The sequence below is a fragment of the Dioscorea cayenensis genome, chromosome 15 (assembly GCF_009730915.1).
Source record: "Dioscorea cayenensis subsp. rotundata cultivar TDr96_F1 chromosome 15, TDr96_F1_v2_PseudoChromosome.rev07_lg8_w22 25.fasta, whole genome shotgun sequence".
Lineage (NCBI taxonomy): Eukaryota > Viridiplantae > Streptophyta > Magnoliopsida > Dioscoreales > Dioscoreaceae > Dioscorea > Dioscorea cayenensis.
Window position 1 is genome coordinate 20030844 of NC_052485.1, and position 17646 is coordinate 20048489.

Below are 17646 nucleotides of genomic sequence, written 5' to 3' on the forward strand. Positions count from 1 at the left end.
AGAGCTTCATCAATGTGTTAGAAAGTGAAGATGAGACATAATTTACCCTATGGATGTGTGCCCAATTATGCTCCTCGATGAAGAAATTAAAGTCGGGAGTACTGTAGCGAAAGTATTGTAGTAGTTTATTGTAGCAAATTATTGTAGTAGTTACTATTCATAGCGCGCAGGAAATGAGAAGTCTGGAAATCCACATTGCCGTGTGGAAATTTCACACGCCCGTGTGGATGCCCAATTTCAGTCCTTTAAATACTGCTTTGCAAGTTTGTTTTAGAAATCTTCTTCCTATCTTTTGTCTATCTTTTGGGGAGAGTGCGGCTAGGGTTTGGAGAGGTTTTTGCTAGGATTTTGGAACGTTTCTATGGCATTTGACATCAATTTTCTTCGGAGGAGAGTTATTGGGGGAGCTTCCAACGACTTGGATTCGGCGGGGTGTGCCCTAGGCTTGACGAACAAGTTTTTGGAGAAGACGAGAGGCTCTTGAAGACCATTGACACGGACGACAAGGGGGTTATCTCTATGGATTGCTTGCACTTAATTTTGGTTTCATCTTTGACTTTGTATTGCTCCATGAAGAGCTAAACCTCTAGTGGGTGCTTGGACTTGTAAACCCTAGGATGATTTTGTTTCATTGACTTCTATTATGTTTTTTTAATTGATGTTTTAATTGAGTTTCAATCTTGTGTGTTTATTGATTTAATTTTCCCTTAGAGTGACACTAGGGTTAAGAATCTATCTAGGTAACCCTTTTAAAGGGTGACAACTTCACTTGGGTTAGACTTAGCAAGATTGAAGAGGGTTGAGAGGATGAGTCGAGAGGTAACAAAATGTCCCCTTTCCCCCACGAGTGATTTATCCTACCTCCATGTTCCAAGAGTTTTTTGCAATCATAATAGAGTGAAGTGCTAAGAAACCTTTTCCACTGGGGCTTAGTTGCGTGAGTGACAGAGTGAAGTGTTGATTTATCCTTATTGCTGAGGCTTAATTGTGGTAGAGATCTTTCGCCTGGGCCAAAGGGTTAGATCTAAATTAGGGAATGGGTTTATCACTTGGAGTCTCTAGAACCTCAAGCAATCCCACACAGTTTGAGGCGTTAAGAGTATCCCTTTCCGCCAAGACATAGTGTAGAGGATTAGTCACGGTTGACCTTAAGTTTGGGACCGTGTGTCTTTGGATTTCCATGACTTATTAAACTTCAATTAGGAGGCATAATATTGGTCTTGCACTTGAAATAATAGTTCGAGGGTGTGCATTGTCCGAGTACCCCATTTTACCATCGATTACCTCTCTTTATTCCTCTTGCTTTCTCTTTTCTCTTTTTTACTTTTATTTGCATTGATATTTTGAATCAACATCACAAATTGGTTTTCACTCTAGCTAAATAGCAATACTTTTTGTTTCTGAGCATCTATTCCCTGTGGATTCGACCACCTACCCACCCGGGTATTTTATTACTCTGACGACTCGTGCACTTACAATACACACATGCAAGGTTTGTGTCAAACGCCAGGCCTGCTTAGCTAACAAAGCCAAATTAAATTGGTGCAAGCTTCGAAATCCAAGCCCTCCTTGGTTCTTAGGTTTTTCCAGACGATGCCATGCACACCATGTTACCCCCGATGGACCATAATTCTTTTTTCCCCACCAGAACTTGTTTAGAATTATTTCAATCTCCCTACATACATTCTTTGGCAAAAGGAAGAGGCCCATCATGTAGATAAGGATAGTCTGCACCACAGATTTAAGCAAAACTTCTTTTCCAGAAAATGAAAATCGTTTTCGTCTCCAGCTCTGAACTTTCGACCAAACTTTGTCAATGATCGACTTGAAGAACTTTCTTCTGTTGCTACCAAGCACTGTCGGAAGGCCCAAGTATCTCCCTTGTTTAACTACCCTTTGAACACCAAGCAATCTACTTAGTGCATCTTGTATAGCCGAACCCACATTGCTGCTGAAGGAGATCATAGACTTTCTAAGAATAATTCGCTAGACGGAAGCTTCTTCATAAACCTTAAGACATTTCCTAACACAACCTCCTTCCGCCAAATTTGCTTTGAAAAAACAAAAAGAATTATCTGCAAATAGGAGATGAGGGATAGTTGGTGCTTGTCTAGCAATTTTGTAACCATGGATTCGGTCCATTCACTCGGCTTACTGCAATAGGCTAATGAGACCCTCTGCACAAATAAGAAATAAGTACGGGGATATATGATCTCCTTGATGAAGCCCCCTCGTAGGTCTTATAATGTCAGTCACTTCATTATTCACCTTGACTTTATATTGTATTGTTGTTACACATTCCATGATTAAGCTGATACATTGTTCAGCAAATCCTAACTCTTCCATAATGAACTTAAGGATCGAAACCCCATTCAATCCTATCATAGGCTTTACTCATATCAATTTTCATTGCTGCATACCTGATTCGGCCTCTATATTTATTTTTCATAGAGTGTAGGATTTTATGCACTAACATAACATTATCATTCATTGCTATGCTTGGCAGAAAAGCTGCCTGCTTGTCTAAAATCACCAAACCCATCACCCTTTTTAACCTGTTTGCGAGTACCTTTGACATGCACTTGTACACGACATTGCACAACGAAATGGGTTGGAACTCTTCAACTCGTTCTAGACTTCTCTATTTGGGAATAAGTGTCACTAATGTGGAGTTCACATCCTTGGAATTTTGCATGTTCAAAGACATTACAAACAAAATTTGGAGATGTCTTAGCCAATAATATCCCAATTTTTCTAATAAAATCATGGGTTGAACCCATTTGGGCCAGATGTCGTGTTTGCCTCCATTGAGAATAAAGCTGTTTTGATCTCCTCAGAAGTAAACTCAGCTAGTAACCTTGTATTCTAGTCTGTAAAAATTTTCTTGACAACAACTCTTCTAAACTTTTCCAGATAGCTACCCTCCGTAGTGAAGAGCATGTTAAAGTAATCATAAACATGATTCCTCAAATGATCAACGTCCTCTATCCATCTATTTGTGTTTCCCTTCTTTTGATGCATGCTGCTTGGTGAAAGAAACGAGTATTTCTATCTCCATCTTTGAGCCAGTGGATCTTCGCTCTTTGACTCCAATAGGTTTGTTGTTGCTTCATAAGTAAAGCCAGTCTCTGAGAGGATGCATTATATAAGAAAACTGAATTGCCATCTCTTTTATCCTTATATCTTTTCATGGTTGTTCTGCATCTACCTAATTGGTTCTTGAAGTTGTCACGTTGGTTGTGGCCCTAGTTTGAAAGTGCTTGGCTACACACAGCCAATCTCTGAGGAACCTCTAGAGTTTCACCATCCGACCAACTCTTTTTTATCATCTCTAGGCATTCTTCATCTAAGAGCTATGCATTCTCAAATTTAAACACATTGGCAAAAACTGGAGAATGATCTTCCAACGATACCTTAAGCACCGAGTGATCCAATCTACCTGAAAGGATATTAGAAACCCATGCTTGAGGGAAGAGTTGTAACCAAGTTTGAGAGATAAAGACCCTGTTTAGTTTTTTCTTGAATCCAATGATTAGTACCCATGCTTCTCTCCCTGGTGAATCTAGAACCATACATTGGTAATTTAATTAGGTTGCAATCAAAGATAACTTCTTTGAAGCTTGCCATCAATGAGACCAAAGGATCCTTGCCACCTTGCTTCTTTGACGCCTTGAGGATTTGGTTGAAATCTCCCATGCATAACCATGGGAGTGTATTAGAAGAGTGTAACTGTCTCATAAATCTCCATGACTCCTATCGCTGAGCTCTCTCCGAGTTGCCATAGAGTCCTGTGAGCCTCCATAAAGTTTTCTTCTCATCCCTAACTTGAGCGTCAATATGGAAGCGCAAATAGTTAAGCAAGCAAATTTCAATCTTATCTCTCCACATAAGAGCCAACCCTCCCCTTGAATTCAGATTATCCACACAAAATAAAGATTGAAAATTCAACAAACTCTTAATAAAATCTACCCTACTTCTACAAATCTTAGCTTCCAATAAAAAGATACATGTGGGCTTGTGAGTGGACACCAGGTCCTTAAGTTCACAGACTGTAGAAGGGTTGCCCAACCCTCTACAATTCCAACTTAGAAGCTTCATTGGTAGGGGTGGACCTGAGAATCAGGACCCACCCTTGAAACTATCAGTATTGCTCCATCTTGCTTCTCCTCCAGGAGAGTTCTAGGCCTTCAATTCATATAAATTGGCATTTCATGCATCTCCGTGCCTGGTATCTCCTGTCTTTTCCTCTTGATATTATCCATCTTGGAATGAGGCATATGTATGTTTGGTATCTTAGACGAGGGAATCCCGGTCTTGGAATTAGCACTGCTTCTTGTTTGATCACAGGTACTAACTAGTTGCATAGATCCCATACGTGGCATTTCGTGGGATGTTGTACCAGCTTGCATGTGAGAATTTGTCTCCAGGGGCCTTTTTTGTCTCTTGAATGTTGAACATGAATGAATGCCTTCCAGTCTAGTCACTACTGATCTGACCTAGCTCTTCCCTCAGCCAATTATTGTTCAATACTGCAATAGTGTTTCACCAACATAGAGCTTGGAGATCTGTTGAGTAAGACCTTGGTGCCATCTTATCCTTCGTCTAAAAGAAAGCATGGTTGCCATACTCTGTATGTCTAATAATCCCACAAGGAACCTCTCATACTTAAGAGATGCATGCACCCATTGGCTGGTCAGGAGTTTGAGCTTAACTCTATGCCTTGACGGTCTGGTGATGACCACCTCGACTCTAATGTGGAGGAATTCCTTACATTCCCCATTTGCATCATTTCCTTCACAGCTGATGAAATGCCCCAAGGCGTTTCTGATCTGAATGCAGACTTCCTCATTTTGAAAACCAAAGGGAATATTGTACAATTGAATCTAGAAGGCTGCATCATTCAAGGTAACCATTGTTGGGTTCTTTCTCATTCAAAGCTCCTTCCAAACTAAGAGTTTCCCATCAAAGGTCCAAGGCCCAGCTTCTGTAATGCTCTTAAATTTGAACTCGTGGAAGAAACAAAATAGGAAAAGATTATGTCTGACTGAGGAAATGTACACTCCCTTCAACGGTCTCCATACATTTGCTAAAGTACATTTCATAGCATTAAGATTCACACCTTTGTCAGCAATAAACCGACCTACCATAACCCAAGAGTTTTTCTCTTCAGGCAGTTGCTTTGAAGGTGTATTGATCACTACCTCCACATCATCATCTTCATCTTCAATGTGCATCTGCATATATTAATCCACCAAAGGATTAGAGCTGGACAAAACCATAATTTGCAGGCATGACAACGAATACAACAATCCACGCTTTCGTCTTTATGGTTCATTAGCATCAAAACTCATCAGCAGGATGAGGAAACAAAAAAAATCACAACAAACTAGGTGTAAAAAAAAAGCCACCTGCAAATGGTTAAATTCTGTATGCAATGTTATTAAAAAAAAAGTAGCATTTTTCCCCAAAATTTTGATGGACCTTACTATAAATTATTAAAAAATTTAGCCAGAATTGGATTTATGTTTTTTTTACTAACAAATGTTTCTTCTTTTTTTCCTCATATGCATAAATTTTGAACAACAAAATTAATAAAAATATGTGTCCTCACTTTATATGAGTTTTAAGTTTTTTTCTTAAATCCAATATGAAATCAACATCCGATAGGCCAAGAGGGATTTCGGTAAATGGGGTTGTTAAAAAAAATTAAATCAAACTGTGGGCTTTTTGAAAACATTTTTTTAAATGTTTAGGGACCTAATTGGGAATAGTTAACCTTTCGGGTTGTTTTTGAAAATTTTATTTTCCCGTTAAAAACCCTAATTTTGCGAAATCGTTAGCTTCGGCCGTCATTGATTCTTTTCACTGGAGGAGCTGGAGTGGTGGAAAAGGGGAAGAGAAAAGGGGTTTTGATTCTCAAGCCTGGTGGAGATCAACGTTGAGGTAAGAGGTTGATTCTCAAACCCTAATCTTGATTGTTTGGTTTGAATTTGGTATTAGAGGTTGTTTTGATTGAGGGAAAATAGAGCGCTAGAAATGAGATTAGATAGACAAATTAGAGAATGAGTAATGATATAAGGAAAGAAAAAGGATGGTGCATAATTTCTTATATTTTTCCTCAATTTTTAAGTGGTGGTTGGCAAATTGGATTGAGAGATAATAGTGGAAAGAAAACCAGAAGCAAATACATAATCAAATAATGGGAAATGATTAAATGAAGTGACACAAAAAAGAAAGTTATCTTTTTCATGCTTACTTTTGTTTTCCTCTATTTTCTCTCAATCTAAATGCATTTGTAATACAATTAGAGTTGTCACTTGTGATTTGTATGTGTAACTGTTTGTGGATTTTGTTTTTATTGTTTGTGGAGAGTGTGTTCTATGTTTAGATAAATGAAAGTAGAGGAAAAATGTAGAAATGAATCAAATGATTTAAAGAGAAAGTTTTGTTTTAATCCTCCATTTTCCTTTTCCATCCTGGTTTCTTCATTTAACCATAAATTAGCAAATAATGTTCATGTCTTCATTTTATTTCACAGATGTGATATGAAATGGTCATCAATGGTCATGTTCTTTTGGATGGAATTTAGTGTTTGGAAATGAACAAGAAAGGTATTAGGTGTCGTAAACCTGGACATAAGAACCATTTGTCCTAGAATTCGCTTATTCCGGAACAAATTATTGCTGAGTTTTCTCTTGTATTTGCTTATTTACTGGATTAAAGTGCACCTTTGGTCCTCAGACTATATGTTCCTTTTGGTTGCTGATCCTAAAACTTCATTTTTGTGCTTAAACTCAAAAAGAGTTCAGGGACAGTGAGCAATTTCTGTCCCCTGCTCAAAACAAGTTTTAAATTTTTGGCCCAAATCAAATATTTTTTGCTTTGAAGGGACCAAATGAATTTTTAGGTATAGGTTAGGGACCAAAAGTGCACTTACACCTAAACATGATAAAGAATAAACCAATTTAATCTCAATCCATTCTTAGTTCCCATCTAGACATGATTAACGCGGGGAGAATTTTATACACCTGTTGTTATTGTTTTTTCCCACCATCTTCCCTCGATTTAAATTTTGATCGTTTACAGATAGTGGTTAGGGCATTACTTGTTCAATGATCATGCATTGTTTTGGGCTGTAGTTTTTTTCTTACTGAATCTGGCGGAATCAACTCTTCACAGGGCAATTTTTGGTTTGCAAGTGTAAATGGAAGCAAAATTCTTTCGGTTTTTGAAGATTGTAGGTGTTGGATTCAAAGCTAGAGCAGAAACTGAAGGTCGTCAGCTGTTCTTGAAACTCGGTTACAGTCATGAGGTTGAACTCCCTGTTCCTCCTGCGGTTCGTGTTTTTTGCTTCAAACCAAACATCATTTGCTGCACGGGACTAGACAAACAACGTGTGCACCAGTTTGCTGCCACAGTTCGCAGTTGTAAGCCTCCTGAAGTTTACAAAGGAAAGGGAATCTTGTACATTGATGAAGTTGTCAAGAAAAAGCAAGGAAAGAAATCAAAATGATCAAAATTTTCCAACTGCCGATGTCCTATTGAACTACTTGGATAGCTTTTCTTTTTCTTGCCTTGTAGTTTTATTTTGATTAATTGCACCAAAGACGTGAACCGATATTTGGTTCCTTAAGTGTATACGGGCAATTAGTTTAATGAATATCTGTGTTTTTTAATCTGTATTTATTTGGAGGTGAAACAGTGATCTGTCAAGCTGAAATTGAATGTATTTCTGTTTTCTGTTAGTTTGTATTATATGAATACAAATTAACAATGGATGCTGTTGATAAGAGTACCTAGCAAATATCAAAACAGAGAAGCAGGTTGGGTGATCAGTGTTTGGACAAGGTAATTTGAAATTAAGATACAAATATTCTTTATTAGAGATTGATTGAATTGTTGTTTATGTTCTATATTTGTATGGATCAGTTGCAATTTGTGCACAAGCTAGTATTGACTCCATTCTCCCTCCAAATTGTCTTGATCTCTCTAATGTTTAGTCTCATCCAGACAATGAAACTGAAGATTGTTTCTTATCTCATTCTTAAATTTAATCTTAATCCATTATTAATCCCCATTCAAACACTGCTCAGGTTTTTCATGGCATAAGTTAGATAGTTTTGGCTTGAGAAAAGAAACAAATAATAATAATAATAATAATTTTCATATGTTTTCCCCTCCATTTCCTCTGAGTACAAACATACAACATAAAATCCCAACTTAGATGCAGGAATGGTACAACCAAAACCAAAAGAGAAAGAAGCTTAAATCCAATAAAATTAAAAATCAAAACATGAGAAAGCAGTGGAATTCAGTTAACTATACATCCAGGGAGACTGATCAATTTCCATTAAACAATAACATGTTAAAGAAATTCAAGTTGCAGTTCTTGAAAAATATGGAACAGAAGTGAGTAATTTCCGAACAGAAAGTTGATAATAAGCCACTGAGTATCAGCTGCGCTTGTATCATTGCTAATGGAAGCCAGTTCCTTTCCCTTCAAAGCCTTGTGAAAATAGTTTCACGATGTCTAGATCTAGTTCGGAATCTTCTGATCTCTCTGAGTGATGGTACAAGAACAAACAAGCTACTTGGCATAACCTGTGAGATCAATCTAGCATGTAAATCCGGGAAGCGATGTCCTGAACTAGCCAATCAAAACCCTCAAGTAATCCCTCCCCTGTGTAGGCACTGCAACCCACAATTTTCCAGTGTCGGGTTTTGTCCATGGCATCCAAATTTAGAATCTGCGTGAATCAAAGAGAAACTCCGCATCAAGACTGGTTGTGGTCCATAAAAGATAAAAAGTAAAGACAAGTTTGATGACTTCATGAGTTCTCATGACATCAAGCGCATTATGAAAGCAGTAATCTAAATTATGTCAGAATCTACGATCAGAACAAGTTCATATATAACTGCTTGCATTGCATTATTTGGTCAAGGGCAGCAACCAATTTCAATTCAAGAGAAAGCTCTCTAAAGCAAGAAGAGTTGAAGTTATACACAAAGGCCTGATGCAGAGGAGAGAATTGCTGCATTCTGTAATAAAGATTTAGAAAACCTAAGTACATAAAATTGCAGTCTTACCTTAACTATTTCCTCTGGTTTAAGGGCACCCTGTATATCCTGCTTGTTCGCAAAGACCAACAAAGAAGCTCCTGATAGTCTCTGTCAAACAATGTAACCGAGAGTGGTTTGTTAAACTCTGTAAGCTATTAAGAAAGGGCATATCCTCTACAAATCATCAAAATAATCATCTCATAAAAGGCATTACTACGAGTATGAGCCACAAAGGAGTAAAATTCTAAATAGAGAAGGCCGTACAGTACAAGAAGATCGACACTTCCAAGATTAGCACGCATGTTGCCAATCTCTAACAAATTTTAATTAAATTTCCAAGTTGTACACAATGTTTCAAGGGAGAGAGTGCCATTAAATTTTGAAGTAATTGTCTGTTTAAGAGACTCAGCTTATTTCAACATAAAGTGACATGGAACTGCCCCTCATAAACTAAAGAAAGTGTCCAAAATAATAAGATTATAAGTATGCATATATTCTGGGTAAAAACATTTATATAAGTTCACAATAATGATTTCCTAGTCAACACATACACTAGTGCAAGTTATACATAGGTAACAGATAAGGCGAGGAAATCAAAATTATCAAAGTATACAGTCCTCTACTTCCACAAATACTCGTTTTCATGATTTAAGGTGCATCATGCAAGAAGTTAAAAAAATAGGTGCATTTGCCATGTGCAAGTAAATATGCAGTTCAAGGCTAAAGTATATTTAAAAATTAATAATAGAGCAGTGAACATTGGCCTATGATGGACATATCCTCAACCCTATCATGAGGAGATCCTGATTAAGTTTAATTGAAATCACCAAAGCAAGAGAAGGAAATAGATGAATAAAGAAAAAGTAAGTAAAAGTAGCACTGAAGCACTTCTTTTAACCTAGATTTTCTTCTGTGGGCTAGAATCAGCATTCAAGGCTTAAACTTTATTACTAAATATTCATTTTTCAAGTAAGGATTTGCACATCCATAAGAACAAAGTACCATCATTAAATGAGTATGCACAAATAGTAACCAAATCAGAATAAATGAAGGTGGGACTCAGCTCCTTGACGTCTCATAATCTATGGGATCCAAAAATAACTAACTTTGAAGTGATATCAAATCCAACAATTAGAATTTAATAAAGAACTATATCTTCCTGAGGCAATGCAATTTGCATATGAAAGTAAAAGATTAGAATGAAAACAAATCAATAGGGAACAAAAAAAAGAATAAAATGAAATAACAGAAAAGCTTAATAAAAGTAGGATTGACACACTTCTTATAAACTAGATTTTCTTCTGAAGACTAGATCCAACATTCAAAGCTAGAACTATATTTCTAAATCTTCACTTTTCTTGTAAGAATTTACACATCTACTAGCACCAAAAAAAAAAAAAAACCGTCTTTGAATGAGTATTTACAACTATTAAGTAGTAACTAAATCATGATACAAATGTAGATGCAGATAAACCATATTCCCTGACCTAGCACAATCAATGAGATCCAAAAATCACAAGTTCCTCATCAAAATCACAAATTTTTAAGTGAATTCAAATGAAACAATTAAAATTGCAATTTTCATATGAAAGTAAAGGAATTGAATGAAAAACAAACAATTTCCTTTCAGAAAACAAGGGAGCAGAGATGTAAAGACCTCTTCTTTCAAGAGATTATGCAACTCCATCCGACAATCAGCAAGCCTACGCACATCTGAGCTATCAACGACCCAAACAAGCCCATCAGTCTGCTCGAAATAGTTGCGCCAGTAGGAGCGAATGGTCTTCTGGCCGCCAACATCCCAGATGTTGAGAGAGTACTTCTGGTACCTGATTGTGCGGATGTTGAAGCCAAGGGTGGGGCTGATGACGCTGGTATCCTCGCCATTGATCTTGAGGACGATTGTGGTCTTTCCGGAGTTGTCCAAGCCGCTGAAAAGCATGGAATGAGATGAAATTGGAAGAGGAAATAGAGAAGATGAAGAAGAAGAGATGATACGAAGACATACACCATGAGAATGCGCATCTCCTTCTCCTTCTTCTTGATTTTCCTGATGATGCTTAGAAGCCCCATGGCGATGGTGATTGAGGACAAGGGTAGATCTCTGAATCCTTTCTCTGAAGCACCAAAAAAAAAAGGGGGAAAAAATCGATATTGCATATTAGTCCCTTTTTCCCAGGGAATACCAAAAAAATCCTCTAAAGATTTAGAAGGGTTTAACTGCATTGTTTTGTTTAGGTGTAATTTTTTTGTTTAGTCCCTCTGCTCCAATTTTGTATTTTTTAAAATTCTCTAGTATTTCAAATGATCCAATGTACTGGTTATATTACCATGGCAACATGTGACATTTTAAATTACTTTTTTTTTTTTATAAAGTGGCACACATGGATATTAAATAATATAAATGAATGAATAAAAAATAATGATAATAATAAAAATTTATAAATTGAATTCAGAGAATGGCTTAAGTATTTGTGGCCAGGGTTAATGATGTGGGTTTTGTATTTGATTTGCCCTAATTCTCTTTAATTCTTTCCTGATGAGTAGTTTGATTAGTTTTCTTATGCTTAAAGAGTATCTACTCAACTCCGTTTATTTTTTGTTCCGCCAATCCATTTTTTTTTTTTTTTAGTTGTTTTCATCTTACACAAGTTTGATATAATATAGTTCACCCTAACAACCACTAGCTAGCCTAGTGGAAGTCAGTTTAAACGGTGGGTGAGTGGTCAATGTCGAATCCTTTGTGCCGCAGCATTGTATAGTACTGTACTAATATACTATGTATATACTATAGAATTATTGTATCGGTACTATACATCTACTATTCATCGAGTCCCTTGCGGGAGAAGTCGTATTCTCCACCCCTTTCAGAGTTACAAGGTAAAGAGATTTACCATTGTAGGATTATGGTTCATAATACATCATCTTTGGTGCACGTGGCAAGCCCTAATTGTCCCATTAGCTCGCCCCCACATGTTAAATCCCTAGGAGGTCATTAAACCACTATAACTGATGTACCACCATACTTGTTTGTCCTTTTAACACCCCCTTGTGGAGCGGCACTTGTTGCCATTCGTCAAAAAAAAAAAATAGTTCATCCTGATTTGTTTTATTTTTATTTGTTCTACTCTATATTCCCATGCTTATTCCTACATACGATGAAGATTAAGTATGTGTTCATTCATGTATACAAAAGTATGCCACCATCCTGGCATCTTACTTTCATGTAAGGCTTATTCTGCATGTTATTATGTTATTTGGTCCTATTACATGCCTATCCTCCAATGTAGTGTGTGTGTCCATTAATTAAGTTTATATTTGACTTGTCTCTTTGTCTTAATATGGATGGATAAACCACATAATTTGCTGGCCCACTCTATGGTCCTAGTCTACAAAGTAGGTACTCAAGCTTTTTTGTTTTTATGTGTGGGTACTAAAAAGGGATTAGTAGTTTAATTAGACTTTTGCTTCTTTTGAGATTTTTATTCTTTCACTTGACAACTTATAATTAGTCATGAGAAATCATCAAAGATGCCAATAAAGTATTATAGCTTCTTTCTTCACACTCCTTAGGTGTATTGAATTTCTCTCACACACACACACAGAGTAATTAGTTTGCATTTGTATAATATACAACATCATGGAAGAATGTATTGTTAAGTATCACTATAGACAAACATTGTTGAGGGAAGGATAGATAAAATAGGTCCATGTGTCTAAAGTTGACTTTGCAGTGGACCTTGATAAGTTATGTTAGTGGGACTTGTTAGGGGATATGCAAAATTTAGGGTATAGTACTGAAAAGATGTCTTTCTCGTTTTGTGCATGATAGGAGAACATTAAATAATATTTGCGATGATGAAGTCACTGTGACTTTTGTTAGGTGGAAAAGATTAATCAATTTTTCATTACACAAAACCTACAATGTACAAGGTATGTATAGATACACAGTTATATAAATAAGGTAGTTATACAAATATAGATATACTAAACTGTATACACAACTGTATTCCCCTAACACCCCCACAAACTAACGGGGATCAAACATTGAGAGTTTGGACAAGAGAAAAATCATGTTGTGCCCGTGTCTGAGATTTAGTAAACAGATCCGCAAGCTGACGCTCAGAAGAAACAAACTGGGGAGCCAGAATGCCTTTGTCTGATCTTGATCACGCAAGAAGAAAGCATCAACACCAATATGCTTGGAGAGGGAATGTTTGACGAGATTCAAAGTGATCTCGAATGGCACCGGTGTTGTCACAATGTAGAGGAGTAGGAGCATGCGAGACAACACCAAGATCATGCAAAAAGCCAACGCAACCAAACAATCTCCTCGAGTAGTAGCCATAGCGTGAAGCTCGCTCAGGTGCTAGACCGAGAAAACACCCGCTTTGCTTCTTAGACTTCCAAGCAATGAGAGAAGAGCCCAAGAACAAAAGCGGAAGCCGAATGTAGCGAGCGATTAGACGGATCACTAGCCCAAGTAGCATCAGAATAAGAACGAAGCTCCAGAGAACTGTGCTGAGAGAAAAGAAGGCCTCGAGACCGAGTCGCTCAAGATAGCGCAAAAAGCCCTCAAAAAGATGGGCATAGTGAACGTAAGTAGGTGTACTAACAAATTGACTCAAAAACATGCACAACATAAGCAATGTCCGGGACGAGTGAGGGTAAGATAGACCCGGACTCCCAACCAAGTGACGATAGCGTGATCGGATCGGATAAAGGGAGTCCCCTCATCAAGACGCTAATCGAAGATGTAGCTCCATAGGAGTGGTTACAAAGACAAGAGTCGAGAGAGCCGCCCTGCGAGGATATTAGATGTGTAACGCTCGACAATCGAAAACCGAGAGAAGTGACCTCAATGCCCAAAAAAAAGCTCAATCGACCAAGATCAGTCATCTGGAAATGTTGCTGAAGGTGATGCTTGACAAAATCCATATGAGAAGGATCATCACCAGTGATGATCATATCATCCACATAAAGCAACAACAAAGTCTGACCACGAGAGGAAGAGTGCACAAACAAAGCGGGATCATGCGGACTAGGGTCGAAAACCAGCAGCAAACCACAGAGAGTCGAAGCGCTCAAACCAGCCCGAGGAGCCCTGTTTGAGACCATAGAGAGCCTCCAAGGCTACTGCACCAAAACCGAAGGATAAGAAAAACCGGGGAGGAAGCATGTAAACCTCCTCGCTGAAGATCCCCGTGAAGAAAAAGCATTCTTCACATCAAGTCGAAAGAGGGACCATCGTCGAGCAAATGCCTACAAAGAATGAGAGCTCGAATGGTAGTCATATGAGCGACGGGAGCAAAAGTCTCATCATAATCTCGTCCCTACTCCTGCTGAAAACCACGAGCCACAAGGCGAGCCTTGTACCGCTCTACAGAACCGTCAGAGTGAGTCTTGACTTTATAGACCCACTTGCAGGTAATGGGAACAACACCAGGAGGAAGGGGAACCAAATCCCATGTAGAGGTGCGCTTGAGCGCCTCCAACTCAGCAGACATAGCAGCTTGCCACTCAGGTATTTTGACAGCCTCTCGGTAAGAAGATGGCTCTGGAGGGCCATTGGAGGGAGAAATAGGTAGGTCAAGAAGCTGAGAGGCAAGATTAAGGCGATCAGGGGGATGACGATCACGAAGAGGATAGCGACGTGCAGGGGGATCCTCCGCAGGGAACACATCAGAGGAAGCCGTTGGCGCCGGGGGTGACTGCTCAGGAAGAGGAAGAGCGGGAATAGAAACATGGACAGGAGGGTCAACAGTCAACGGTGAAACAGATGGAGGGGAGGATGGATGAGATACAAGTGGAGGTGGGGATAGAGGAGGTGGTGAGGACACAATGAGAAACTGAACATCGGTCGATGTAGTAGAGGAGTGAGAAGAAGAGGAAGGGAAGGGACAAAGAAAGGGACGATCCTCAACAAAAAGAGACATCACGCGAGATACTGGAGGCGACGTGTAACAGGATCATAACACCGATAGCCTTTGTGCTCGGGGACTATAACCAAGGAAGACACAAGGAATGGATCGAGAGTAAAAGTTTAGTCCGCTCTCGAGGCATAAGGAGGACATAACACAAACAACCAAACACACGAAGATGAGAATAACGTGGTGGGGCTCGGAGAAAAACATTCCCTCGGACTACAACCCTCAAGAAAGGAAGAGGGTTGAAGATTGATGAGGTAAAGCAAATGATGAGAGACGATCTCACCCTCAAAAAGTGAGGGGGAACATGGGAGGCAATGAGAAGAGTACGAGCGGTTTCAAGAATATGACGATGTTTCCTTTTCGAGAAGTGCCATTCGAGCATGGGCACCGGGGACAAGAGAGTCGAGGATGAGTGCCGTGGGAGGCAAGAACCTCACGAAACTCATGAGAAAGATATTCCCCTCCTGAATCAGAACGGAAAGTACGAATGGTGGCGTAAAAATTGGCACGCACCATATTAGCGAAATCAATATAAACCTTTAAAAAAACTCGAACGAGAACGCATAAAATAAATCCAAGTATAACGAGAGAAATCATCAACAAAAAAATAACATAATAACGATGTCCACCTTTTGAAACAAACAGTAGGGACCCCAAACATCCGAATGAACTAATTCAAACGGAGACCCAGACCTAGACACACTCGAAGGATACGGGAGTTGTAGCTGTTTGCCAAGCTTACAACCCGAACAAGAATGAGAATTATCAACTAAAACACGACCTAAAACGCCCTGATGAATAAGAGAAGACAGACGAGAACCACTAGGATGACCAAGCCGATGATGCCACTGATGGAAACGAACAGTAGAAAAACAATAAATAGAGGCTGCTGGTAATGTAGAAGAGGATGGAAGACGAAGATGATCGAGCACATACACCCCACTATGGCGATGGCCAGCTCCAATGAGGGTCCCTGTAAGACGATCCTACACACGACAACCAAACTCATCAAAAATAACAAGATAGCCAAGAGAAGCGAGTTGGCTAGCAGAAATAAGGTTCATGGAGAGCTATGGTACAAAGGCAACATCAGGAATATGAAAATGAGTGGTGTGTAAGAGGCCACGACTAGGGACAGGGAGTGTCGTGCCATTAGCAATAATGACACGTAGATCGGAAGAAAAAAGGTGAAGAGAGTGAAGGTGGGTAGCATCATAGGTCATATGAAAAGAAGCTCCAGAGTCAAGTAACCAAGAGGATGAAGAAATACCTGTAGGGGCGGAGGCGACTGATGGGTGAGTGGAGACGTCGGAGGCATCCTGAGTGAGTACTGGGGTCGAAGAAGGAGATATCTGACTCCTGGAAAGCTGCTGAATAAGTTGCTGAAACTGCTCAGCAGACAACGAACCACTTTGAGTAGCTGAGGGTGGGGTGGGGGCTGTGCGCTGTTGTGTTGTCATCTGAGCCCGCTGGAGCTTGCGACACTCGCATCTGAATATGGCCGGGGAGCATGGCAAGAATGACACCGAACTCGACCGCCGAGGAGGTGCACTAGAAACCCGGTCCCCGAAACCGAGATAGAGGACTGGACAGGGAGCGCTAAGACCCGTGAGACGGCACCAAGGAGCAATGGCCCAGACCGGGTTCGCTGGGGAGGCAGAAGAACAGTGAGTGAGGAGCGCAGTGGTGGAACCACATCTAAGGACCAAGACGAAGTCTCCCTCAGCAAGCACATATGCCAGAGTATCACTAGCAGACGGAGATGTAACCCGGTGCAGTAGCTGAGCCCGAACGGCCACGAACTCAGGGCGAAGACGCATAAGAAACTCATAAATGCGAAGATAATCACGATCCTGAGCAATGGCAAGACACTGGGTACAGGTCGGAGAAGGAGAGGGTGTCATCTCATCACACTGACGCCATAAATCACTGAGCACGGCAAAGAAATCCGAGACAGACGTCTCACGCTGATAGGTAGATGTGAGAGTCTGTAGCAAGGAGTAGCGCAACGCCTGACTGGAAGGAAGATAAAGTGCGCGCAGATGATCCCAAATCGCCTTGGCTGTAGAAAGATCACAAACAGCCAAACGAATAGGAAGCTCACAGGACGGACAGATGATAGCAATGGTACGAGCATCATCCTCAGTCCACTTGAGCAAGTCAGTAGACGTGGAAGAGGACGCGCTGGTAACTGTAGACAAAGAGGAGCCAGAAGAGGCGGCACTAGAAGAAACTGGAGGCGGACGGGTACCATCAACATGACCCCAAAGATTAAGTCCGCGAAGGAGCACACGTAAAGTGGATGACCATGCTTTATAATTCTTGTCATTGAGCATGACGTCCGTCTTTTGCAGATAAGAAACCTAGGCAGAGGTCATGGAAAAACACACCGCAGGCTGAGGGCAGCGCGGTGGCCAAGGGCAACACGGGCGTGCGCGAGGGCTGAGGATGGCGCGGGCGGCGCTGGGGCGCTGGCTGACGGGCGCGGCGGGCTGGGGCGGCGCTACCGGGCAATGGGCGGGTCGGTCACGCTGAGGCGAGGCAGCTGACGGCATGCGGGCGGCGGGCGTGGGCTGGCATGCGGCGAGGCACGCTGGGACGCGGGACGTGGCAGCGCGTGCGCGGGCGCGGCGGCGGCGAGGCGAGCTGGCGGCTG

The 17646-nt window shown here is 40.3% G+C and overlaps 2 protein-coding genes across 3 annotated transcripts; one reads left to right on the plus strand and one right to left on the minus strand.

Moving 5' to 3' along the window:
- Positions 1–5841: 5841 nt before the first annotated feature.
- Positions 5842–7790, plus strand: LOC120276924 (60S ribosomal protein L6, mitochondrial). 2 transcript variants are annotated; one of them, XM_039283665.1, is made up of 2 exons: positions 5842–5950; positions 7180–7790. In XM_039283665.1, the coding sequence occupies exon 2, from the start codon at positions 7205–7207 to the stop codon at positions 7511–7513; it is 309 nt and encodes a 102-aa protein (XP_039139599.1). In that variant the 5' UTR covers positions 5842–5950; positions 7180–7204; the 3' UTR covers positions 7514–7790. The 2 variants fall into 2 exon arrangements, with proteins under 2 accessions (XP_039139599.1, XP_039139600.1); XM_039283666.1 differs by having other exon boundaries at positions 5842–5943.
- Positions 7791–8253: 463 nt separating this feature from the next.
- On the minus strand, positions 8254–11213 carry LOC120276875 (ADP-ribosylation factor-like protein 2). The gene is made up of 4 exons (XM_039283609.1): positions 11069–11213; positions 10718–10991; positions 9088–9168; positions 8254–8747 (listed from the first exon to the last, which is right to left on the minus strand). Exons 1-4 carry the CDS (start codon positions 11131–11133, stop codon positions 8610–8612), a joined length of 558 nt encoding a protein of 185 aa, XP_039139543.1. The 5' UTR covers positions 11134–11213; the 3' UTR covers positions 8254–8609.
- Positions 11214–17646: the final 6433 nt, after the last annotated feature.